The sequence below is a fragment of the Pongo pygmaeus genome, chromosome 11 (genome assembly GCF_028885625.2).
Source record: "Pongo pygmaeus isolate AG05252 chromosome 11, NHGRI_mPonPyg2-v2.0_pri, whole genome shotgun sequence".
NCBI classification, from domain to species: domain Eukaryota; kingdom Metazoa; phylum Chordata; class Mammalia; order Primates; family Hominidae; genus Pongo; species Pongo pygmaeus.
In genome coordinates this window covers 68,112,311-68,139,924 of record NC_072384.2, presented here as the reverse complement: position 1 = coordinate 68,139,924, position 27,614 = coordinate 68,112,311, and the positions used below count along the sequence as shown (strand labels likewise).

Genomic DNA, 27,614 nt, shown 5'->3' with positions numbered 1-27,614 from the left:
AGGCACACTGACCAGCCTTCAAGTAATAAGGGTGAAATATATATATATAATACCTTTCTAAAAGCAGCTCAAGCAGCTCAAGGGGTCAGTGCTATGGACTGAATGCTGCACTCCCCAAAATTTGTATGTTGAAACCCACATGCCCATTGTGATGGTATTAGAAGGTGGAGCCTTTGAGAGGTAATGAGATCATGAGGGTGAACCTCTCAGATTAGATTAGAAGTTATTAAAAGAGACACTACAGAGCTTGCCCATGCTTGCATGCTCTCTCTCTCAATCTGTTCCATGTGAGGATACAAGAGAAGATGGCCATGTGCCAACCAGGAAGAGGACCTTCACCAAGAGTTCAGCCACATCTGCATGCTGATCTCAGACTTCCAGCCTCCAGAACTGTGAGAAATAAATATTTGTTGTTTAAGCCACCCAGTTGATGGTATTCTGTTACAGCAGTCAGAACTGACTAGAACAGACACACACCCAGAAAACACAGCAAATCACTTTAGGGTACAAAATGTGCTGACCTTGTGCGTATAAGTGTTATTTGCCAACTTTGAGGTTTTTTGTTCTTTTTTTTTAGTTGTAGTAATGACACCATCTACACTCACCTTTGATGTCTCTTTTAATCAAAAATACAGGAAGGAGAAAAATCATTGCCTACAATATACCTTGGCTACACCATTATCCTAATGGAATTCATTTTTAATTTCAATTTATTTTCTACGTTTATTAATAAAGAAAAAATTCATATGGTGCAAAAATTTAAAATTATCCGAAGTTTCACCTTCCAACTTTGTTCTGGCTCTTTCAATCCCTATTCTCCCCTTCTTGTCAGATAATCACAGTTATTATTAAATCAGTTTCTTATCAGATAACCATAGTTATTATTAAATCAGTTTCTTTCTTTTTTTTTTTTGAGACGAAGTCTCACTCTGTCACCCAAGCTGGAGTGCAGTGGTGCAATCTCTGCTCACTGCAAGCTCCGCCTCCTGGGTTCACACCATTCTCCTGCCTCAGCCTCCCGAGTAGCTGGGACTACAGACGCCCGCCACCACATCCTGCTAATTTTTTGTATTTTTAGTAGAGATGGGGTTTCACCATGTTAGCCAGGATGCTCTCGATCTCCTGACCTTGTGATCCACCTGCCTCAGCCTCCCAAAGTGCTGGGATTACAGGCGTGAGCCACTGTGCCCAGCCTAAATCAGTTTCTTTCCAATATTTATGCAAATATAAGCAAACTTGAATATATATTATTGTATCTCCCCTTGTCACAAAAATAGTTGCATACTACAGACATTTTTCTGGGCTTTGGGTTTTTTACCTTACAACGTATATTGAAATATTTCCTTTTCACTATATATAGAACACTCTCATTCTTTTGTAGAGCTGTAGAGATATACCATAATTTACTTCTCCATTCTGCTATTAATGGACATTTCGTAGCTTCTGAGCTTGTTCTATAAACAATGCTACAATAAATAACCTTACCCGGGCCATTTTATACATGTTTCTCTCTAAGTTCCTGAAAGTGAAAGTTGTAGATCAAAGGGGTCTATGCATTTGTAATTAATTTTGAAATTGAAAAGTTATTCTCACTAGTGATTTTACCAATTTATACTCACAAGCAAGAGTGCCCATTTTCCAAAGCCTCTTTGACAGACTATGATATCAGACGTTTCCTTTTTTTCCAGTCTAAAACAGGATCTCAGTTTCAATTTTCTTTTTATGATAAGCATTTTATCATGTGTTTCAAAAATCAACTGTATTTCCATTTTTTTATGAAGAGTATATTCATATCTACTGCCTATTTTTTCATGATTCCTTGGTATTCTCCTTGTTGATTTGTAATGCATCTTCATTTGTTAGGGTGATTAAACCCTTCTCTGTACCAAAAGCTGCATACTTTTTTGCAGTATGTCATTTGCATTTTAGAATTTGCTTATGATGTTTTTTGCTTGTTTTACTTCCAGAAATTTGATAAAAATATATTTGAATTTATCAATCTTTTCTGTTATAGTTTCTACATTTGGAGTCATAATTAGCAAAGTCTCCCTCATTCCCAATGTTCAAAAGATTCTCCCAGGTTTCCTTTTAATAAATGCAGGGTTTTGATTTTTATATTCAAATCTTTAGTACATTTGGAATGCATACTGGTATTGAGTATGAGGAATGAATCTAACTTTATTTGTTTCCAGATGGCTACTCATATACCATTCATCTTTTCCCCCATCAAAAATCCAAGTCTTTTCTTCCATTGGTCTATTTATTCATGTGCCAGTACCAGTACTATACAGTTAGTTTTCTCAGAAATCTTTATACTTTTTCTATATGAATTTCAGAATTAGCTTATCTATTTTCAAAATAAACAAATGGTCACACAAGGAACCCTGTTAGTATTTTCAAGAAGATCATACTATTTCAATAAGATCATAACATAGGGTGAATTAACATCTTTATTTAATTTGTCTTTTGTGTCCTTCAAGAGTTCTTGAAAATTTTCCTCATCCAGGTCTTGCACATACCTTGCTATGCTTACTCCTAGCTATATTATTCTTTTAGGTTTCTACTGAGAATAAGGTACTTTCTTAATCTTTTATTATTTATTTTATTTTTTGAGATAGGATCTAACTCTCTTGCCCAGGCTGGGTGCGGTGGCACCATCACAGCTCACTGCAGCCAGGATCTCCCCGTGCTCAGGTGATCCTCCCACCTTAGCCTTCCAGGTAGCTGGAACTACAGGTGTGCACCAATATGCCTGGGTTTTTTTTGTTTTTTTTTTTTTTTGTAGAGACAAGGTTTCACCATGTTGCCTGGGCTGGTCTCAAACTCCTGGGCTCAAGAGGTCTTCCCACCTCAGCCTCCTAAAGTGCTGAGATTACAGGAGTGAACCACCATGTCCAGCCTCTTAGATCTTTTAATGCTTATTGTTTGCTTATATATAGGTAAGCTATTGGTTTCTGGTTATTAACTTTGTACCAAAATTTTATATCTGTGGTAGTTTTCCACAAGATTCCCTTCATTTTTCAGGTACATAATAATATAATAGCATATTACTGAAATGTAGGCTCCATAAACAAAATAAATTTTTAGTATCCTTTTTCACTGGTACCTAGATTATAGTAAGACTCAATAAATACTTCTTTATGTATGAATAATTCTTCACAATAGCAATAGTTTTGTCACCTACTTTCCAATTTTTATGACTTTATTTTCTTTCTCTTCCTTGCTAGTTCAATGTAAAATTTGGCACAATATAGAAATATAGATATAGAAAGTAAGCGGCCAGGTTTGGGACTATGATACAAATATATTTGTCATGTAGCAGAAACCACCTATCGCCACTTAGACAATTTATTTTAATCGAAAGATGGCAAGTTTCAGCATCCATGGAGTGTGATGTATTTTTCTCATTAGATCTACTCATAAAATGAATTATATAGATTTTTATATCAAATTATAAATAATTCTTTTAATGTGTTACTAGGTTCAGTTCACTAATTTTTTATTTAGGATTTCCTTATCAATATTAACAACAAAATTTGGTCTCCAGTCTTGCTTTTGTTTTTTATTGAAATTTTTGTCAGGCATTGATGTTAATGTCTTATTGTTACATTAAAAGAGAGCTGGATGGGTTTCTTAATTTTCTATGCTTTGATACAGTTTAAGAGAATTATCTCCTGTTAAGAGTATGTTATAATTTTTTGTGAGATGACATATTGATTTGCTTGACTATAGTAACCATGTCACCATGTGTAAGTATACTGAAACATTTTATTGCACAACTTAAATATTCACAATAAACAAGAAGACGGAGCACATATAATTTTTGATATTATAGGTATGAATTTAGGCCTCCACATCTTTAAAATGCTAATCACCTGAGCAAAGAAAAAAATATATACCTACATGTTCAATAAATGCTTTGGGTTAATGAAAAACAAAATCTTTTGTGAGAGCATCTGAGCCTGGTACTTTTTTGCAGTTTAGTTCTTTTAATTTGATCTTTACATACACACACACACACACACACACACACACACGTGCATGCGCGCGCACACACACACACACAGAGTCAATTATATTTTCCTAGAATAAATTTTTTATGCAAGTTTTTCTATTACATCTGCCCCACTTTCTTAATTTTCCTGTTTCTGTGGTTATTGATCATAACATTTATTTGTGCTTGCTTTTTTTTCTTAGTCGATTTAGCTGCCTTTGGTAAAACAAAAATAAATAAATAAAGGATTGGGGGATTAATTTTTTTACATAAGTCAAAAAAATTACAGTTATAGTTTTGCTAACTCATTGATTCTAGCTTTATCGTTATTACTTTCTTCCTTCTGCTTATCTCCATTCATTTTGTTGTTCTTGTTCTAATGTTTAACCAAGTGGCTATTTTTTCCATATCTGTATGAGTTTTCAACGAGCACTTCTGCAGCATAGCACATAAAGGTAGTACTTTCATTACCACTGTTTTCTAAATACTCTGAAATTTCAATTTTACCCAAGAGTTACTAAGACAGTATTTATAAATTTTCAGGAGGAAGAGGTTTTGTTTTCTGATTTTTCTGTTTTCTAATTTCTGGTATTAAATCATGCCTAATTTTTAAAAATTATAGTTTTTTAACATAATACAGCATCAATTTTTGTAAGTATTTAATAGCTACTTGAAAAGAAAGTACAGTCTCTACATTCGGAATATAGGATTATGAATGTACCCCCTTAGATCTTCCTAATTATGCTCCTTAGAATTTCTATATTCTATTTTATATTTTCTCACTGACTCTATCATGCCTCAGAGGTAAATCAGAATTTCTTTCTATTGTGTTTCCATTTTTTCTTCAATTCCTTTTTATGAATATACAGACACACTAATATTTAATACATATATGATTCATAACTATTTTATCTTCATCATGAATTGTATCCTCTGACAATAAAAAGCCAATTCTTCCTTTCATTTAATGCTTTTAGAAATCCTACTTTGTTATTTATATGTGCCTGGATACCTTCACCTATGCTCTTATTTTCAACATTTGTTACTACTTTGTCTTAAGGTGCCCCTCACATACTTTTTTCATGACTGCATTGTTTTTCTATGGCTGCTGTAACAAAGTTCCCTGAACAACAGAAGTGTATAGTCTCATGGTTCTGGAGGCTGTTAAGTCCCAGATGAAGGTGTTGAAAGGTTTGCTCCTTCTGAAGGATGTGAGGGAAATATCTGTACCAGGCCTCTCTCCTTGGCTTGTAGATGGCTGTCTTTTCCCTGTGTTTTTTCACAGCATCTTCCCTCATGCCTGTCTCTGTGTCCAATTGTCCTGTTTGTATATGGACACCCGGCATACTGGATTAGGACCCACCGTAATAATCCCATTTTAACTAATTTACCTTTGTAAAGATCCTATCTCCAAATAAGGTTACATTTTGAGGTACTAGGGGTGAAGACTTCAATGTATACATTTTGGGGAGGAAAATAATTCGACCCATACCAATAACCAAAGCCTGAATTAGTTTTTATTAGATGAATTAAGTCCATTTATCTGTATTAATATGATTATAAGTTTGTTTATTCTTTCTAATTATGTTCTACTTTCCATTTTGATGATTTTAAAAAACATTTCACTACATTTTTTTGTTTGTTTGTTTTTCCTTTTGGGAGTAATTTTTATTCTGGTGGTTACCCATACGACTCTTTCTTTTCCATCTCTAATAATTCAAATTAGCAATATTTAAAGTAGCCTTATTTCCTCCACCTTATTAAAGTAGCCTTATTTCCTTCTCCTCCACCACCCAATAATACAATAGTCAATAATATTATCTTTCTTAGCATTTACTCTGGTAGTATTAAATATGCATATACTTCCAATGATTTGCCAGCTTTCACTGATATGCTTTGACTCCCAACTCTTAGAGATCATGCAATCAGTGAACTGATTCTGCCTCCCACCTTCTTCCCCTTCTACTCAGTTATTGCTGTATCATTTCTACACTGCGAGAACCTAGAACATTAACATTCTGTCTGTCACCATTCCTTAGATTTCTTTCTTAGTACTACAATTTAAATATATTCAAAACTTACAAACATTCCCAGTGATCTCTTGGTCAGCTAAAATTAATGATTTAATAGAGTCTCCTCAAGAAAGACTCATGGAATAATATCCCTAAATTTTTTCATGTTCAAAGATGTCTAACATGATGTCTATAACCTTTACAGAGTAAAAACAATTTGGCTAGATATAAAATTCTTAGTTCACATTTTCCTTGGGAATATTGAAAATGTTACTATAGAAAGGCCTACAATTACATAACATTTTCCCTAAAAAAAGAGATCTTATTTTTTGCCCAGCTGCTCAGTGAAGTATTTCTTTACTTATCAAGTCCAGCAACTTTAATAATGTAAGTTTTAGTGTTGAACTTTCTGGGCCCATTTTCACTACATTTTTATTAACATGTTAAAATAAACCTCCATTTATCTTAGGAAAAAAATCTTGAATTATATCTCAGAAGTTGTTTTAATTCATTGTTTTATTTTGCTTTTCCTTAAGGGATTCCTATTACAGAGATGCTGGATCTGCTTGGCCTATATATCCATTTTGTAGCTCTTTTTGGTTTGCTTCATTTAATTCGGTTTTATTCTTTCTATCTTCCATATTCTTTGCTGAGTTTTCTGCAGTGACTAGTGTTTCCTGCCTTCTTCCCAATTTTGTCTTTTCTTCTGTGATGGATTTGGTACTTTTCTCTGAACTCTACCAGCTCACATTCTACCTCCTCTTGTTGACCAACTATTTCTTTCTTTAGTTCTTATATTTCTTCTTTGTGATCTTCCTTCACAGAGTTACTGCTTCATTTTTTTAAATTTATGGTAAAATATTTAATCAATTTTCATTTGCCTCTTTAGCCTCATTATTCTAGTGAAAATTGTTAACAGGAGTTGCTATACTTTCTTTTTATTGTCTTTGATATTGTGTGAGTTGCTTCTTTATTAATCATCTTTGAATTAGTTGAATTTTCTTGACCTGCTACTTCCAGTATGGGGAGCAGGAAGGATGCTCTTCCAGTCTGGCTGCCATGAAGGGAGATGGACTCCTGAAAACATACCCTCCACGTGGCTTTATGTGTCCCTCCTCCACTCTTGCCAGCCTGGCTCACCTGTTCCTGCACCTATTGTTGCAAACAGTGGGTGGTTCTTTTGCCTCCTCAACTCTTGAGAAGTGCTTTTGTGCTGGCTTTCCTGACACCCACCCCCACAGGGCCCTCCAGACACACTTCACGCTTTTCACTTCCTCATACTTGGTTTCTGCCCAATCTAGTTAGCCTTTATATATGTTTTGAAATCTAGAGATATGCATCTCCTAATTTGCCAAATAAGACATTTGTGAGATTTTCTTTCATTTTTTCTTTCTTTGTGTTTGTATGTGTATTGTGTGTGTGTGTGTGTATACTCTGTATGTAGGGTGGGGGTTTCTTATTGTTCTTTCCTTATTATTCTCCATAAGTTTTTTTGAAAGATTTTCAGGCAAAGAAATGAATAATGGAGACTCACATAAGCATTTACATATTACAAACACCTAGGTTAATATTAATAACATTAATCTTAACCAGTACTGGGAGGCGAAGAAGCAAAGTATAAAATAAAAATGAAAGGAAATAGATTATTAAGGAGAATTAGGAAAAACAAATTATAGGAAATCTGCCTATCACTTTAAAATTTACTCTAACATATCAAAAGTAAATTTTATTATTTCCCTGGATCATAAAACCTGGCTTTATACCTGACATATATTCTCACCCCCATGGCTTAAGCACTGATTTGATTAGAAAAGTGAGGTAGTTAGTATCATAGGTATGTACAAATAATATGGTAGGAGAATCCCCAAAAGTTACAAGCATATTTACCCAGATAATTCTGAATATAACCAGTTAAGAAATAACATAACCAGTTAAGAAACATGAGCTCAAAAATATTCACTAAAGAGAAATAATCATTCTGTTCATTTGAATGGGTTTGACAATCCATAATTGTACAAGTTTTGGTCCCATTCCAATACAATTGATGAGAATCTACAGAAACATGACACAACACTCTACATTTTAACTCTCAGGTGATCTTAAATGCAAATCAAAATATGGGAACCAATGAGACAAAAGATGCTATATCATTTACTGAATGATTTACATGATTATTTAACCCTCATGAACGCCTGTGAGATGGTTATTCAAAGATTTTTACAAATGAGCTTCATGATTATTTAACCCTCATGAACGCCTGTGAGACGGTTATTCAAAGATTTTTACAAATGAGCTATCTGCAGCCTAGGGAGGTTAAGAAACTCACCCAAGGCCACAATGACGGGACGCAGCAGAGCTGAGGTTCCAACACAAATATCCAGGTGTAACTGGCTCAAACACCAAGACTTCTAATTATTTTACAATAGGAGTAGTTTCTATAAAGTGTTTATAAAATTTTAGACGGGATGGGGGAGGAGAGAGAGACAGGCAACAGGCAGACAGGTGTTACTTCAAAAGGAAAGACTGCTGAAGAATATATAAGGGTTCAAATTTTTCAGCTATTAATAGTTTCACAAAGGAGAACCAGATAGTCAGGGCCATGTGACCTGTGCTGTCACACAGGGACCCCCATTCAGAAGGGTCCACATTTGGGGTTGGAAACCCTGCAGTCACCATCTTGAAATTCTTAACAGTTTTATCATGGAATTTGTGCTTATTATAATGAAGTCCAATGGGGCAAAGGAGCATGTGCCAGGAGCTTGGATTCTTGGCTCATACAGTCCCACCACTTCCGCCAGATGTGTGTGTGGTTGCCCAGTTCCTCATCCCCTGGCTTGTAGCACCCACCAGTCTCCCTGTCTCCCCACTTCCTAGTGACTGCTGTTGCCTTCAGCCCCCAGTAGAGGGCCGAGTGCAAACACAGAGAGTGGGGGGTTGAGTTTCAGAGAGGATGAAGGCAGCTACCCCAGTGCATGTAGTGGGCGACTCGGTAGGGCTGAGCCTTTTGTGTACCCCTGGATCTGGGCAAAGAGGTTGCAATGCACTTGAAGGTCACTCATCACCCATGAGTTGAGGCAGTGGGCCTGGAGAGAGGCCTGACTGTATTTCTCTGCTCCCCTGACCAAGGTACAGTGTGTCAGCCAGTGGCTGGAGAAAAGGGAAACCTGGCAGCTGGTGGGTCATGTGCACACGAAGTCACAGGGTGGGGCCCCCAGCTACCTGTGAGGGTCTGCACTTTCCCCAAGAGTCTCCCCATGCCATTAAGGAACATGACATTACACGACAAATAACACCTTGACCAGGCATGGTGGCTCACAGCTATAATCCCAATACTTTGGGAGGCTGAGGCAGGAGGATTGCTTGAAGCCAGGAGTTCAAGACCAGCCTGGGCAACATAGTGAGGCCCTATCTCTACAAAAACATTTTTTACATTAGCCAGGTGTGGTGGCCCACACCTATAGTTCCAGCTACTTGAGAGGCTGAAGCAAGAGGATCATTTGAGCCCAGGAGTTTGAGGCTGCAGTGTGCTACAGTTATGCCACTAGACTCCAGCCTTGGCAACAGAGTGAGACCTTGTCTCAAAACCAAAAACAACAAACAAAAAAAACACCTTGACAAGTAGAGAGAGACTGAGGGAGGAAGGAAAAAGCTTTACATTTGTGTACGCTTAATGGCACTTTTTTTTCGTGCTTTTTGAAAATGGGGTCCCACATTTTCATTCTGTATTGGGCCCCACAAACTATGTAGCCAGTCATATACAGAGATTTTAAGGGTACATCTCTCGCACTTGAAGGATTATAATCATGCCCTTCTACAAAAAGGCAGCTCAAACCATGGTAAGGCCAGGATACTGGATGATCATTCATAAACATACACAAATGCACACTTTGTTCAAGCTCTCCCAAGTCCTGCCCCTCCTATTCCAGTCAACTGACTGGTTACATTTCATATCACAATTAAGACCGGAGAACTAAAAGAATACAAGGGAAAACAGTTCCAACTTTTGCTGCATTTATATTTTACATGACGCTTCTGTTTTAATCATGTAAAAACCTCCAAAGGAATCACCTTGGAAACTAAAAGAATATGATCATTCAAATTAGCTAGAAGCAAGTATTTGTTTTTGTTTGTTTGTTTTGAGACAGAGTCTTGCTCCATTGCCAGGCTGGAGTGCAGTGGGGTGATCTCTGCTTACTGCAACCTCCGCCTCCTGGGTTCAAGCCATTCTCCTGCCTCAGCCTCCCGAGTAGCTGGGACTACAGGTACCCGCCACCATGCCCGGCTAATTTTTGTATTTTTAGTAGAGATGGGGTCTCACCGTGTTGGCCCGGGTGGTCTCAATCTCTTGACCTCATGATCTGCCCGCCTCAGCCTCCCAAAGTGCTGGGATTACAGGCGTGAGCCACCGCGCCTGGCCAAAGCAAGTATTCTTTAGAAGAGTCAACCTGGCTGCAAAATCTTTTTATTACCTTTATGGAGGAAATTTCTCCAGTAACTGTAAAAAACATAAGGCAAGGGAAGTGAAACATCCACTGCAGGATTTTTAAGGAAAGGCATCAAATGTGGAGAAAACAAAAAACAAAACAAACAAACAAAAAAACCCACCTCATTTTATTATTCATTTAGAATACCGTATGTTTAATGTACTTAGAGTAGTTCACAAAGAGACTCCAAATATGTTATAATCACACTTACAAATGAACCTGAGAAGTCCCTACACATCTGCTTTTTTAAAGAGGGAAAAAGTTGTTTCATTGATACACTAAATGAAAATGCAAGCTTTTTCTTTATATTTTCTTCTTTTAAATACCATAAGATATGTGTCCCTTCAGACAGGAACTTGGCAATCTGAAATTACCTCATAAAAACCATCAAAAGAGTTTTTCCTAAAATTCTATTCATTCTTCTCTTCTTCCTAGCAGAGAGATGAAATACACCTGGTACTTTCTTAATTTTTTGAGGGAAAAAAACATTTTTAAAAGGACAGAGGGAAAAACTCTAGAGAATTTTGCAAGAAATGAAGACCATAAAATAGATAAAAGTGTCTGGATAACTGAATTAATAGTTGTAAGACGAGATAGCTAGTACAAATGGCTAGAAACTCAAATACCAAGAAAAGAAATAGAATTTGCTTAATTCTGTCAAATCACATCTTGGAAGCCTGGGTAATTCTCCCAGAAAAATGAAAGGGAGAAAATAAGCCATTTAATATGTGAACACACAATACTTCTCATAGAACGTTGTATTTCTCCTGATCTTTTCTTCTTTCTTGTCCAAACAAGAATAAGGTAAGATATATAAAAACTTGGTAATTTGCTTTATTTTCCTATGGCCTTCAGTTGAGGGTTTCTGACTTCTGGCTTTCTCCTCCCTCTTTGTTCTGAAGGAGATATGAACTTGGGATGGGGGCGGAGGCAGGGGATGTGGTCTCTTCTCCCCGCTTCTCTCCCGCTCCCTTCTTCCCACTCCTAGTTTGGGCTTCAGCTCCCACCAGATTGAGTATCTCCTCCCTTTTATTCTCCACAGTGAACCTATCTCTTCACTTAAGACTCTCCTGACCCTCCTTTTTCATACCTTCATGGTACAATCTTTTATCCTGCAATTATGCCTTCTTTTTGTTTTTGTTTACATTTGTCTACTTATCACAGCTCCTAGAATCTATGGACAATGCTACAAGCCAAGAGGTCCCTTTTTTCGCACACACATAAATCACATTCTTCAGCTCTATCCAGTCACCTCCACAAAGTCCCTCCCAGCCCTCATCTTGCTTCTAGTCACATCTTGCTTCACATGTGATTAGAAGAGGCACAGAATTAGACTAATCATTATTTAATCAAGACTATTCTTAGGTAAGCTACTAAACATCAACTTGAGCGTAAACTACCAGGTCTAAGACAAGCCCATCTTCACTCCGCTTCTACTACGCTTGCATTCCTTCTGACAACATGTTCTCCAGCATAAGGCTAGGCAAAAGTTGATTCTCCAAACCCAGAAGGGGACAAATTGAATGACAGCAGGCTGAGAATGGTGACCAGGGACAATCTATACCCCAGGAAAGGACAATCATACCTTTGTAATTGCAGTGAAGACCTTTTCCAGAATGGCATTGGGCGGAGCAATTTGTGGTCCATTGGCCTGAATGTTGAGGGCTATGGCACACGGTTTGGCTACAAATCTAAAAATTACAAAAAGAAAAAAGTAGAAGGTCAGAATTTATTCTTTCTATGTGATTCTTAATGCCACCAGTTACACATTACTCAATTATCCCAATAAAGTGTTGGTAGGATTTCATGGGTGTACATTGTCAACACTCCTGTCAGTAACTGTAAGGCAGACTTAACCGTTTTTCTCTCTGTTAGCCCCCAGCAGTAACATTAAAAAAGAAATCCTTTTAAAACATTTAAACCCTCCAATCCTCAAGTTCTAATGAGACAAAGCCAGAAAGACTATGAGATGAAAATATAAGTGTATAAGATAGAAATAAAATAATGATTTCAAAATGATATAACTTATACTCTTCTTACACAGAGCAATAGTCATGTTATATTTTTACTGTGAGAAAACGTTTACTAAGCATCTAATTATGCATGCAGAGAGAGCGCTTTGACCACCCGTAGTCATAAACTTGGCAATTTTTGTCTCTATAATCAAAGTGTGCTAAATTCAGCCCCAATCCCTTATGGCTTCTTAAAATTCTCTGCTTTGTGGTTATTTGCTTTTTTCTCATAAAGAGTAATGAAGGATGTCAAAGGGCATGATGTCCCAGACAAGATGAAAAGTCGCAAGTGTTTATGAACATCCACAAAACTGTTTTTATCCTAAGCCAATGCCTACGTCAAGACGAATGGGAGGACTGAGCCTTCTTTCTGGTCGCATTTGCTGCGTGAATGAGGTGCTGAAGGGGAGCAGGTGAAGTGCATGGGGCCCCAAAGGTGTGGGGACATTGCTAATAAAACTGTGTAAAAAAAAAAATTAAAAGTTGTTTTAGACTAAATGCTCAAGAAATAAAACTCTGTAAATATTCATTTTCAGTAGTAACATTTAATATTTTCTACTAATACAGAATAATTTCATATCATGTGAAAGTATTACCCAAATTAATTCACTGTTGGTCAAAGGTAACAATTGATAAATATGCAAAACAGACCATAATTAAATCTTAGATGAAGCTTCCTTAATAATCGTTGATGAGATTAAAGAACAGTAGACAAAGGTTTTTGTTTTTAAAGTAGGACCAATGAAACTTACATATAAAGTACCACATAATATCCTACTGGGTCCTATTTCAAGTAAAAGTGAAGAAATTTATTTAAACAGGAAAATGGAACACTGTACACGTGCAAGCCTAAACCAGGAAAGATAGACACAGAAAATGCACCGTAATACCTGGTACACTGGGCTCTCTGAGACAAAGTTGGGAAGAAAGAAGAATCACCCTTTCCCGATATACAAATCCTCTAGAAACTGGAGTTTTCCCCGAATTTCTACATTCTCAATCCTGTTTAATGTAAAATTTTCTGAGCTGCATTACCTACATCCCTACCTTCTTGGCAATAAGTATAACTTTTTCCTAACGACTCTGGCCCTTCTCTATAAATGACAATCATGGGGCTATGGCTATAGTGATGAAAGAAGGAATTCAGTGGGCAATGACCACAAGACAGAGTCTAGAACTTGTTTCCTTGACAAGGTTTCCTGCTTTGTGGTTATTTGCCCCTCATCATAAGGTACAACAGAGCGGGGTGAAAAGACATACGGTCCAGCAAAAGCGAACAGTAAGACCACAAAATGCATTTGGTGTGAAGGACACAACTGTTCCAATGGTTTCCTCCTAGTCTTTCCAGCTGGACTCCTCTCCGCCCTCCCTCATCCTCCCCTTCCCACACCTCTGACACATTGTGTTCACATTCCCTTCGGACTTTGTCATCATCATCCTTGTAACAGCCTGCTGTTCCAGTACAGTCTTCTTTCTTCATCTAAATAGCACAGAGTCTCAATGCAGAAGCTGATCATTTCCTCTTTGTATGCCCTGTGATAATGCCTGTGCATACACAGGAGGGGGTCAAGACATTTAATCAACTGGTTGTCTTCAGTAAATATGTTTTGTTGTTGCTAGCACGGTGTTGAGTGCTGTGGACAAGTTGACAGACATTCTTTGTGTGCCCTGTAACAATGCATGGGCAGGCAGTAGGGGAGTCAAGAAATTTACTCAACACCATCTCTTCAACTTCCTCACCTCTGTTATCAGCCAAAAAAAAAAAACCAAAAAAAAGGTTTAGTATTTGTTATACAACATAATGTATACATCTCTCCTTCTCTTTTTAAGCTTCAAACCACTTTTAAAACTCTATTTTCTTTAAATTCCAAGAATGAATGCAACAGCATACCACTTAATCGACAACTTATCAAATTTCAATAATCAAAATTATCAAATAAATATGATGCTCTGTTAACATATTTTTAAAGCAATGTCCAAAGGATAGGGTGGGAATTATCTCTGCTACTATCTGGCTATGGAGACTTAGCTACAGGAATTAATCTCTCTCTGCCTTAATCTCCTCATATGTGAAAAAATTATTATAATTATATATGTACATGTACATGTTTCTACAAATACATGTATGTATTAAAAAATCATATCATAGAGTCTCTTTGCCTAAAATGTTTGACAGGAGCCATGGGTAAGGTTTCATAACATAGCATTTACAAACCATGCCTTTCCTGGGCCCAGCGGTTCACCAGCCTCAGCCTCAGCCTCAGCCTCATCCACACTGAAACAAGCCATGTGTATTCAAGTTGTGAAAGTGTTATACCAAGCAGAAGCAGAAAAAAGAGACCAGATGTCAGGATAGGCACTGAAAAAAACCAAAGACATCTGGTCAAGTAACCACTTGCCCCAGTTTATCCTCCGTCCAAGAGCTCCCAGCACCACGTGCACTGACAAAAGTGTCCCCCGTCTGGTATTTTGCCACAGTTAAAAGGAAAAGCAGAGGGTCCCATGCGGACATTAAATTGTGGTGACTCTCATCCTCAAACCCCAGGCCTGGTGCCAGTCCACAGTGAGTCCACACCAGCAGTGTGATTGGGGTCTAAGCTCATCCACACCTGGCCTTCTCTAAGGGCCCAAACCTTTCCAGCTCCCCCATCCAACCCAATGTCCCTCCAGGATGCTGTGGCCACACTTCCCACAGAAGAGTTGGTGTAACATGTGCATCCCTCTCCTGTGTGTGGGGCCCCCAAGAGAGCAGGACCAGGCCTTAGTGAAGTCCACATCTCCAGAGCCCTGTGTACAATCTCATTTAATCCTCCCTCAACCAGATGAAGCGGGATTACCATTATCCCCACTTTGCAGAGAGGACCAGAGACGTCAGTGGCCTCTACTTCCAGGGAAGTGGAAGCAGAAGACAGTATATTTCTTTCCCAGAAGGGTCATTGTTATAATCAGCTCCCCACTCTGATTCATTGGACAGGCTAAGCCCCAAAATCTGAGGATGCAGAGACAGACAGTGAGAGAGAGAGAAGAATAAAAGACAAACTTAATAGAATTTAACTCAATTTAAATGTTGAAGTCCGTTAAAGTTTAAATGACCCATGGTAGGCATGTGGATAAATCATCTTTCTTTGAACGACGTCATAGCATCTTTTCATTTATATGCCTGGCACACTGTGGGTACTCAATGAGTATCTGATGGATGAATGAATGAATAAAACAATCAAGTAAAATACAATGGTAGGTGTCCTTACTATCTTTTCCAAAGGGGCTGTGCATTTTAATTTCCTTGAATATCCACATCTACTCAGGGTCATTTGGGACCCAGAAGGTAGGAGACTGACCACTCCAACTCAAGAAGCCACTTCTTTAATACTTATTGTCCCTAGGATGTCAAAGTTGCCTGAAAGAGCACTTGCGTAGGCTCTACCAACCCCTCACTAGGTATGCTCTTTTTCAACGTAATCCGTACTGAGAGCCAAACACTTAATTTCCAAGATTTTTTAAAAATTGCATAAGATAGGCAGAAAAAGTGAACCCCAAATGAAAGAAGAAAAAACAAAAGCATGTAATTCTTATCAAATAGGTATTACTCATTATATGAAAAGATAGAAATTTTGTGTTTATTCTCCAAAAAAATGTGTGAATCACATTTTTTTCAGAGAGCATATTTAGATACCAAATAAGATCCATGACACAACTACTATAATTTTATCACTGACTATCATGGTCCATTAGACCATGTAAAAAGCTGGATTTTTTTTTTTTTAAACGCTGGTTCTAACATAAATAAGTTCACAAAAGCTGTCTTTCATAACATTTTGAGAGAAAGAGATAGAGTCAGAGAGAGAAGCAGATTGATGGGGGATGGGGTAACACATCGACAAATGTAATAGTTGAAAGGAAATATGTGCTTTCAAGCTTTGATGGTTACCTCTGTAAGGAAATGCTCATCTAATTACTTTTTTAATCAAAGGCGGCAACACCACCTTCAAAAGATCAAACATCTATAAAGTACTTTCATGTACTACATTTGAAAGTAAACATAATAAGGATGTAAACTTTGAAAAATACTAGTCTCAGTTAAAAAGCAGAGAAAATACCTAAGACACTGCTACTTTTCAATTCTATTTGGCAACATGTATTTGTATTTTAAACATGAGGTAAACATCTCTGCACAAAGTACTGAATAAAGCACTGGGCAGTGGTGTGGTGAGAGATATAGTCAAAACGTAAAATGGGCCAGATGCAGTGGCTCACGCCTGTAATCCCAGTGTGTTGGGAGGCTGAGGCAGGCAGATCACATGAAGCCAGGAGTTCAAGACCAGCCTGGCCAACATGGTGAAACCCCGTCTCTACTAACAATACAAAAATTAGCCAGGTGTGGTGGTGCATGCCTGTAATCCCAGCTACTCTGGAGACTGAGGCAGGAGAATCGCTTGAACCCGGGAGGCAGAGGCTGCAGTGGGCCAATATTGTGCCACTGCACTCCAGCCTTGGCAACAGCACGACTCCATCTCCAAAAAAAATAACACCCCCCAAAAAAAAGAAAACCATGAAATGAACCTTGTACTCAATGAAGTTTACAATCTGGAAAGGTGGTTATTAAAAAAAAATGTCATTTTTCTAATTACTTTAAAATATTTAATTATCTCAAGTGGGTAGCATGGCCAGAGACTTTTAGTTCTTTCAAACTGTAGCACTTCCTATGCTTTCCAAAAATAGCTGGGATGCTGTGATGGTGGCTACACAAACCTACACATGTGATAAAATTGTATAGAATTAAATCTCACACATATATAAATGAGTACAAGTATTAATAAAACTGCGGAAATCTGATTAAGATTGGAAGATTGTATCAATGTCAAAAGCCTGGTTCTGATATCATACTAGAGATTTATAAAATGTTACCATTATAGGTAACTGGGTAAAGAGTACATGAGATCTCATTGTATTATTTCTTAGAACTGTATTTGAATCCACAACTGTCTCAATAAGGATTTCAATTAAAAATAATTGAAAGGGACATTCTCTTTTTGTTGTGTAGGAATGAGCTAATGGATTTCACAACGTATGAACACCACATTCTCCCCACCCAAACAAAAACAAACAAACAAACACTACCTGAGGGCTCTGGAGACTGAAAAAAAGGAAACTGATTTTGGGGAAGTGTCCAAGTTGGAGCAAGCAACCAGTAGAGTGACCTCTCTGTTCATTTATATATTTATTCTGCAGCTCTACCCTGAGATCAGACACAGCCACAGGAGCAAGCAAAATTTTGATAGAAAAACACATCTTCTTTCTAGCTGCAGGAACCAGGGAAAAAAGCCTGGGGAAATCAGAGAATGACTAGAGAACTATAGAAGAGACAATGCCAAAGAAGCAAACCCTAATTCTGTACATAAACTAAGCATGATTCTAGCTGACTTCCGAACCATGAATGCACAAGGTAAACTGAATGCAGTTAGGAGCTAAGGTTTAAAGAATTTATCTGAGACTAAAGCCACTGTCCACTGCAAGCATGACAGGCTACAATTTGAGTCTAAGTAAACTGCCTATTAACAAAACATCAACATTTTTGAAAACAATGTAAAAAAACCCACCATCTCCACAAAATAACTCTCACCATGCCCAGGATACATAATCTAATAGGTTGAAGAAGAACAAGTAAAATATGATCCACTCTAAGGAGAAAAGACATGCAAAGGAAAAATTCAGTGAACCTGAATCATGCAATATGAAAAAAAAAAAGAAAGAAAGAAAAAATGGAGAAATAAACAGACTTTGAAGACCTGTAGAACAATTGTTCAAAGTCTAACATGTGGGTAATTAGAGTCACAGGGAAAAAGGAGACAAACTAGGGGGAACAATATTAGAAGAAATAAGTCTGTAACTTCCAAAATCTGGTAAAAGACATAAACATACTGTTATAGTTTGGGCGTTCTGTCCCCACCAAACCTTATGTTGAAATTTGATCCCCAATGTGAAAGGTGGGGCCTTCTGGAAGGTGTTTGGGTCATGGGGGCAGATCCCTCATAAATGGATTGACGCTGTCCCTCAGGGGTGGGTGAGCTCTAGCTCTATGAGTTTCCACAAGAGCTGGTTTATTCAAAGAACCTAGCACCTCTCCCTGCCTCTCTTGCTTCCTCTCTTGCCATGTGATCTCTGCACATGCCAGCTCCCCTTCACTTTCCATCATGAGTGGAAGCAGCCTGAGGCCCTCACCAGATACAGATGTCTAATCTTGAACTTTTCAGTCATCAGAATCATGCGCTAAATAAACATGTTCTTTATAAACTGCCCAGCCCCATCAGATATTCCTTTGGAGCAACACAAAACAGGCTAAGACACACAGATTCAAGGAGCTCAAGAACCCTACAGAGAGGTAAATTGTAAAAGAAGAAAACCTACACAAAATACAGTCAAACAGATGAAAACCAAAGATAAAAAGAAAATATTGTAATTCACCAGACAAAAATGGCTCACTATATACAGGGAAAAATAATTTGAAATACAATGCTCTTCTCATCGGAAATTATGAACGCTCAACGACAGTGCAATAACATCTTTAAAGTACAGTTATGCATCACTTAACAACAGGGATACATTCTGAGAATCACATGATTAGGTGGTTTTGTCTTTGTGTATCACAGTGTCCTTACACAAACCTAGATGGTATAGCCTACTACACACCTAAGATATATGGTATTGCCTATTGCTCCAAGGCTACAAACCTGTACAGGACATTACCATTATTGTAGTGAATAGGCAATTAAAACAGAATGGTACTTGTGTATCTAAACATAGAAAAGGACTCCATCTGTCCTGCTGTCCTGTGAAGAAAGTGCCTGCTTCTTCTTTGCCTTCAGCCATGATTGTAAGTTTCCTGAGGCCTCCCCAGCAATGCAGAACTGTGAGTCAATTAAACCTATTTCCTTTACAAATAAATAAACATAGAAAAGGTACAGTAATCATAATCTTATAGGACCACTATCATATATGTGGAGTCCCCTCCACCCCTCCACCCCCCATAATTAACTAAAATGTTGTTATGCAGCTCATGACTATACTGGAAGTGGAAAAAAAAGTAAACTGTCAGCCAAAAATTCTATGTTCAGCAAAATATCCTTCAAAGAATGAAAGTGAAAAGGAAACTAAGGTTATTTGTGGCCTCCAGATTCCCATTTCAAATATGCTAAAGGAAGTTCTTCTTTAGGTTGAAAGGCAACACAACCAGATGGAAATTTAGATCTTTACAAATGAATAGAGCATCAGAAATGACAAATATATTGGTAAATACAAAAGAGCTTGCAAGGTATTTGAAATTAATCACAACCAATTAATAACAGATGAAATAGCTAAATCCAATTATGAGAAATAACATATTCCCACCCCAAACTGTGCCAGAAAAAAACCTATGCATAAGTAAAAATTCAATCAAGGAGAAGTGGGGAGAGGTAATTGAGTCAATGCATTGCTGAACTACTAACACGTCCTTGGATACCAATATTCGTCAGGAATGGTGTGCCATGGCTAGCATCAGAGTAAGTATTATCAATTTAAAACTGACCAGAACAATATAGACTGATTTTGAAAGCTAATATGCAGTGCACGTTTAGACATACACATGTGCATGTGCCTCAGTGAGCAGGCATATGTACATGACTGTATATTGTTAAATCCTATCTAAGACAAAACTGTTTCAAGAAAACAAATATTTAGTGGAATGAAGGCCAGGATGGAGAAAGGGGACTGCTATTTATTGACAGGTACTATATGCCAAAAGCTTTGCAATGTTTAATTCTTTTTTAGATCAACAATAACCCTTTGAATTAAATATTTATTTCATTTAACAGAAATATAAACTAAAGCTCAAAGAAGTTAATGAGGGTGCCCAAGGTCTTAAAGGTAGTTAAATAGCTTAGACAAAATTTAGATCCGATCAATCATAACATAATCTATTAATAAAAACAATATTTTCCACACTCCCTAAAATAAGAAAAGTAAATTAAAGAGGCATTGTTAAAATATTTGTGATATGGTCATACACTCTGCTCAGTAATCCCACTTTTAGGTATTTATCTAAGACAATCTGTCAGACAAAGAAGAAAGGCCACAGATGTAAAGATTTTCACGCACAATTATCTGCAGAGGGAAAATGGCAAATAGCTTAATGAGTCACTACAAAATGACTCAGTGAGCATCTATTATGTATCAGCCCTGCTCTAGGTGTTGGGGATGCTGCAGTGAACAAAATCCCATTTTGATGGAGCTTACATTCTAGCAGAGGGAGATTAAAAATAAACCAAGCAATGCATGCTATGCCAGATGGTGAGAAGTGCTAGAGAGAAAAATAAAGCCTGCTAAGAAGGACAGGGCTACCTAGGTGGGGCTGTCATTTAAAACAGATTGGCCAGGGAAGACCCCAATGAGAAAGTACACAGAATCCTGAAGGAAGTAAGGAAAGAAACTAGAAAGATAAGTGGGGGAAGGACATTCTGGAAGGAACGGCAGCCAAGGATGAAGGCTCTGAGAAGGAGTCTGATTGAGATGCTGAAGGCATATCCAGAAGGCTAGAGAGGCTAGTATAGAGTTAGTCAGTACAGGAGGAATGAAGTGGGATCAGAGAACAGCAGGCAGCCACAGACAGTGCCTTCTAGGCCATTTTAGGGACTTTTTTGGGGGGGTTTTTACACTGAGTGAGGTAGGAAGCTTCTTCAGGACCATGTGAAGAAAACCTAAATGATTTATTCTGTCCTAAGAGAGTCACTAGCTCCTCTGTTGAGAGCAGACAGAAGGGGAACAAGGATGGACACAGCAAGGCTAACTGGGAGGCTGCTGCCATTATCCAGGCCAGAGGTGATGGCAGCAAAAGAGGCAGTGAGAAGTGATCAGATCCTGTAACTATCCTCAAGACTGGGCTCACAGGATCCACTGACAGACTGAACATGGATGGGATGAGGCAAGAGAGGAATAAGAGGTACCAACAAGGTTTTGTCCTGGCATGGGGGTTGGGCTGAAGTTCATGACTTCAGTGTGAGGCCTGGTAAGTCTGAGGTTATGCTTATTAGGCTGCTAGGCTTATAAATGGAGATGTCCAGTAGGCAGCTGGATATGCTAGTATGAAGTTTAGGCTTGGGCAAGGGATAGAAATTTACTTTCATCAACATATAGATGACATATAAAGCCATAAGAACAAGGAAATCACCTGGGAAGTGAGTATAAATAAATACGGGAGGAGATTCAAGAAATAAACCCTAAGGTGACTCCAATGTTTAACGTCTGAGTACAAAGAAACCCCTGAAATATTATACAGCTACAGAAAAGGATATTTACATAAAATATGCAAAATATGAAAATCTATAATACATTGATTTTTTTAAAGCAGGCTATTTTATAAAAACTATAAAATAAAGTATGTGGTAGAATAAAATCTGAAAAACAACACTTGCTGTACCGGAGGAAATTAGCCACTCTCCCTAAAATAAGAAAAGTAAATTAAAGAGGCATTGTTAAAATATTTGTGATATGGTCATATACTCTGCTCAGAAATCCCACTTTCAGGTATTTATCTAACACAATCAGACAAAGAAGAAAGGCCACAGATGTGAAGATTTTCACGCACAATTATCTGCAGAGGGAAAATGGTAAATAGCTTAAGGAGTCACTACAAAATGACTCAGTGAGCATCTATTATGTATCAGCCCTGCTCTTTATACTTTGCTTTACACTTTGCTCTTTCTTTATACTTTGCTTACCATGTTTTTATTAAACAAAATTGCATCATACTACATGTATTTATATTTATTTTGTGTTTCCTTTGTTGTTGAGTAATAATAAAGCCCATGTGGAAAAAAGGTGGCACAGCTTATAAAAGTATAATTAATCTTGTGGTGAAAGAGAACTATGGGCAAAGCAAAGGCATTTACAAATAACACAATAGTCCATGTTCTCCAAGAACTCAAGAAATGTTTATTGCCCATCAAAATTCTACTACCTTCATTTTTGTAATTTTTGTGAATTTTAAAAGCAGTGTATATTACATCAAGTGTAGAAGTAACAAAAAGCACTTGTAATAATATTAAAAATCGCAAGGAATGCTATCAAAGATAACCATTATTAACATTTGAACATTTTTCTGCTATCCCTCCCCCACATGCTACCAGATCTTTCTTTATACTTTGCTTACAATGTTTTTGTTAAACAAAATTACATCATACTACATGTATTTATAATTTGCTTTACTTTCCTACTGTGACTATTTCCCTCAGAAAATTACATATCCTGGTAGGGCATGGTATTTAATGGTTACAAAAACTTACACTGTTGTTCTTTTTTCGTTTTATAAATTTTGTTGTGTATATTTGAGGTGTGCAACATGTTATAGGATAAATATATAGTAAAATGGCTACTATAGTGAAGCAGATTAATATATCTGTCATCTCACTGTGTGTGTGACAAAAGCAGCTAGAACCTACTTATTTAAAATAAATGGGTTTATTTATTTTATTAAAAAATCTCCAAAACAATACAATGTTATTAACTCAGGCCTCATGTACATTAGATCTCTACGTGTGTTCATACTATATTGTTGTTCTTATTTCTTGCTACTGGGAATATTCTCTAAGAAAATAGCCACTGGGCCCTTTCTGACAGTACAGAACTCTGATCAAAGTCCCACCATGTTGTTATGACATCAACGATACAAGCAAAAGTGAATCTGAAGAATTAAATTATTTAGGTTGACCACTAAAATACTCTGTCATCATAGGATAACTATCCACTCTTCCATCTGCATAATCTCTGCCACTTGAATTTAGGATCACTTTCGCTAGCTAAAGCTTCAAGAAATTAACGATAAAGTTTTGAAGATGAAAATTTCCAGACTCTTCTACATCCTAGATTTTCACATTTTTAAAGATTTTTGATGATCAATAGAAAAATGGGCAGAGGACGTTAAGTAAGCAATTTTCAAAAGAACAAATGGAACATCAATAAACATACAACAAGATATTCAGCCACATCAGGAAAATGTACCAAGACCATTTCACGCCCATCAGGCTGAGTTTTATAATGTGAAATATAGCCAATGATTTGGAAAAATAAGAATACCAATAAACTTCTCATGTCAAAGTTTAATTAAAAATGCACACGAGATATATAAAGGTAGTATACAGAAATAAGTAACAAATGACCAATAGACATATGAAAAGATGGTCATCCACATTCCAAAAACAAAAAAAAAAAACAAAAAAAAACTGGTATCAAAACATTGTTGGGCGGGGCCAAGATGGCCGACTAGAAACAGTGGCGATCTGAGGCTCCAATCAAAAAGAACCACAGTAAGTGTGTGAATCCTTCACTGGCAACCAAGGTATCCAGGTTCTCTCATCAGAACTGACTAGGAGGCTGGCATGATACACAGAGAGGAAGGAAGAGCAGTGTGGTATGGTGGCCCACCTGAGAGCCAGGAGAACCCTCTCCCCCCAGCCAAGGGAAGCAGTAAGTGAACATGCTACCCAGCCAGGGAATCCGTGCCTTTTCCACGGAATGGTGCAACCCATGGATCAGAAGATCCCACTCGTGAACGCATTCCACCGGGGCCTAGCGTCCCAACCCCAGAGCCACACAGATTCTCAACAGCCCTTCAGCTGGAATCTGCTTAAGACTACTGAGCTCCAAGGGGGAAGGGTGACCAGCACCACAGCTGCAGCTGCCTGCTGTCTAAGCCATATGAGCTCCTTAGGCGAGGGGCAGCAGCCAGCACTGGGACTCACACTTCTTAACATGCTAAGCTCCCTGGGCCGGAAAAAGGCAGCATCTATCACTATAGCTCCAGGCCATGCTTTTCCCCTGCTGGAGCTAGGGAGGCTAGACGGCTTGGTCCCAAGACGTGTCCCCAACAGCCCAACACACCGGCTATGGCAGACTGCAGCCAGAGTGCCTCCTCAGGCCTGATCCTCACTGGGTGGGGCTTCCCTGCAGGAACTCCAATAACTCCAGCCAGAGGCTCAGGGACAGAACACGGATCTCCTTGGACCTTATCTCCTAGTGGGAGGGGTGGCCGCAGTCTCTGCGGACCAGCAGACTTACCCTTTCCTTCTGGTAGTTCTGAGGAATCTGGGAAGCCCAGATGAGTGTGTTTCCCCACAGTGAGGCACACCCTTTCCACCAAGGGACAAAGTGCTTTGTTAAACGGGTCCTGTTGTTCCCCATGCCACCCAACAGGGTGAGACCATCCAACAGGGGTTGTCAGACACCCCATATAGGAGTGATCCTACTGGCTTGAGGTTAGTGCCCCTCGAGGTCAGAGATACCAGAAGAAGGAGCAGGCACCCATCCTTGCTGTTCTCCAGCCTCCTGGAGTGACATCTCCCGACCGGGGGGAGCGAGCCAGATGAATAGGGCCTGAAGTGAACCCCCAGGGAACTGCAGCAGCCCTGCAGAAAATGGACCTAACCATTGAAAGAAAAACAAACAGAAAGCAACAACAACAGCATCAACAATTAAAAAAAAAAAAAAAAAAAGCCCCACAAAAACCCCATCCAAGGGTTAGCAGGTTCAAAGATCGGAACTAGACAAACTCACAAAGATGAAAAAGAATCAACGAAAAAACATTGAAAACCCAAAAAGCCTGAATGACTCTTCTCCAAATGATCGCAACGTCGCCCCAGCAAGGGTGCAGAACAAGACGGAGGATGAGATGGACAAATTGATAGAAGTAGGCTTCAGAAGATGGGTAATAAAAAACTACACTGAGCTGAAGGAGCATGTTCTAATCCAATGCAAAGAAACTAAGAACCTTGATAAAAGATGAGAGGAGCTGCTAACTAGAATAACCAGTTTAGAGAGGAACATAAATGACCTGATGGAGCTGAAAAACACAGCACGAGAACTTCCTGAAGCATACACAACTATCAATAGCCAAATCAACCAAGCGGAAGAAAGCATATCAGAGTTTGAAGACCGCCCTACTGAAACAAGGCATGCAGACAAGACTAGAGAAAAAAGAATGAAAAGGAATAACAAAGCCTCCAAGAAATATGGGATTTCGTAAAAAGACCAAACCAATGACTGACTGGAGTACCTGAAGGACATGGGGAGAATGGAAACAAGCTGGAAAACACACTTCTGGATATTATCCAGGATAACTTCCCCAACCTAGCAAGACAGACCAACATGCAAATTCAGGAAATACAGAGAACACCACTAAGATACTCCACGAGAAGATCAACCCCGAGACACATAATTGTCAGATTCTCCAAGGTCAAAATGAAGGAAAAAATGTTAAGGGCAGCCAGGGAGAAAGGCCAGGTCACATATAAAGGGAAGCTCACCAGACTAACAGCAGACCTTTGAGCAGAAACTCATCATACCGAATGGAAAAAAGCTGGAAGCATTCCCTTTGGGCACAAGACAAGGATGCCCTCTCTCACCACTCCTATTCAACATAATATTAGAAGTTCTGGCCATGGCAATTAGGCAAGAGAAAGAAATAAAGGGTATTCAAATAGGAAAAGAAGAAGTCAAACAATTCCAATTTATTGCAAACTATTCCAGTCTATTCCAAACTATTCCAAACTATTCCAATCTATTCCAAACTATTCCAAACTATTCCAATCTGTTCCAAACAACAGAAAAAGAGGGACTCCTCCCTAACTCATTTTATGAGGCCAGCATCATCCTGATACCAAAACCTGGCAGAGACACAACAAAAAAAGAAAATTTCAGGCCAATATCCCTGATGAACATTGATGCGAAAATCAATGCAACATATACAACAAGTATAAAATGCAAGATACACGACAAGTATAATATTCCACTTGTGTAGGTACTTTTAAAATTTGTTATCAGGAAGAGTAGTGAGAAATTGTTAAAGGCAATAACCTTTTAGGGTTAAGACAATGTGTATTTCATACTTTTCTGTACTGCTTTAAATTTGTGCTTATATACACTTTATATTTATTTTAAAGGTAAATAACTTAAATGCTTTCAATGAATATTTAGTAACATAAAAAAATGCTCAGAAATGAGAGAAAACAATGTCTATCTGGTCACTGTTTATTTACATATAAATTTCTGCTATATAAAAGAAATTGAAAATATATTAAAAGGTTACCTGTATTTGTTGCCAAACAATGGGATTATGGCTTACTTTATATTCTTTAAAAAATGTTTTTCTATATTTTTCAGCGTCTTAAAATGAGAGTTCAAATTTTTAATGCCAAAAATTAAAAGTAAGTATTGTTAAAAATAGAGATGAACAAGATGGTCTCTATCCCAGGTAAGACTCAAAACCTCAATGATACAAAAATCTAACATGGAAAGCCCTGAGACCGCTACAATTTAGCTAACTCCATGGGGCTCTTCTAGCAAAGGGCTCCACTGTGACTGAGACAAAGGAGAAAACAAATGGAATAAAAATAAAAGGCCATTTTAGTACCTGTTCAGATAGAAAAAAAGGATGGCATTCAAGGCAATGAGAACACCAAAAGACATTAAACTATGCAACTAGATGAAATTACTCCAAAAAAAGTGTTATCAACATTAAATAAATATAGTTAAGAGAATCTCTGATGCCACCAGAAAAGAAATTGCTTCTTCCTGGGCCTGGAGACACCACAGAACTTCTCTATTTTCTCATCTACATAAAGAAAATCATAATTACACTCTGTTTCATGTTGGGATTTTCTAAATCACTGGCACCTTGGGAGCAACTGGAATGGGACAGAGATAGGGGAGGATGGCATGCAGAGTAGTGTGCAGTAAGAAGACAATTTTCTTCTTAGGAAAAATATGAATTGTTCTCTAGTAGCATCATATAGTAGAAAGAACAGTTCCTCTGGTGCAAACTCATATCCCAGGTGCACCTACTCTGAGCCTAGATTGTTGGAAAGCAGTTTAATATTTCTGAACCCTAGTTACTATGCTTACAAAATGAAGACAATAAAATCTACCTGGCAAATTTTGTCTGAGCACCTCTCACAATGGAGCCCAAATTTGGAAAATATTCAGCAAGTGCTGGTTCTCCTTAAATTTTATGACAAGAAACATACTTTTCACACATCAGAAGGTGCCCTCGTCTGTGGTGGTCACTGACCTTTTTTTTTGAGACAGA

General features: G+C 38.0%; 1 protein-coding gene across 2 annotated transcripts in view; it reads right to left on the bottom strand.

The window, feature by feature from the left end:
• The window catches only part of CERS6 (ceramide synthase 6), a 327,054-nt gene that overhangs the window by 219,442 nt on the left and 79,998 nt on the right, over positions 1–27,614 (bottom strand). For both annotated transcript variants that reach the window (XM_054477374.2, XM_054477375.2), the window contains exon 2: positions 12,076–12,181. In XM_054477374.2, coding sequence (XP_054333349.1) covers positions 12,076–12,181 — 106 coding nt within the window. The remainder of the gene's footprint in view (positions 1–12,075; positions 12,182–27,614) is intronic.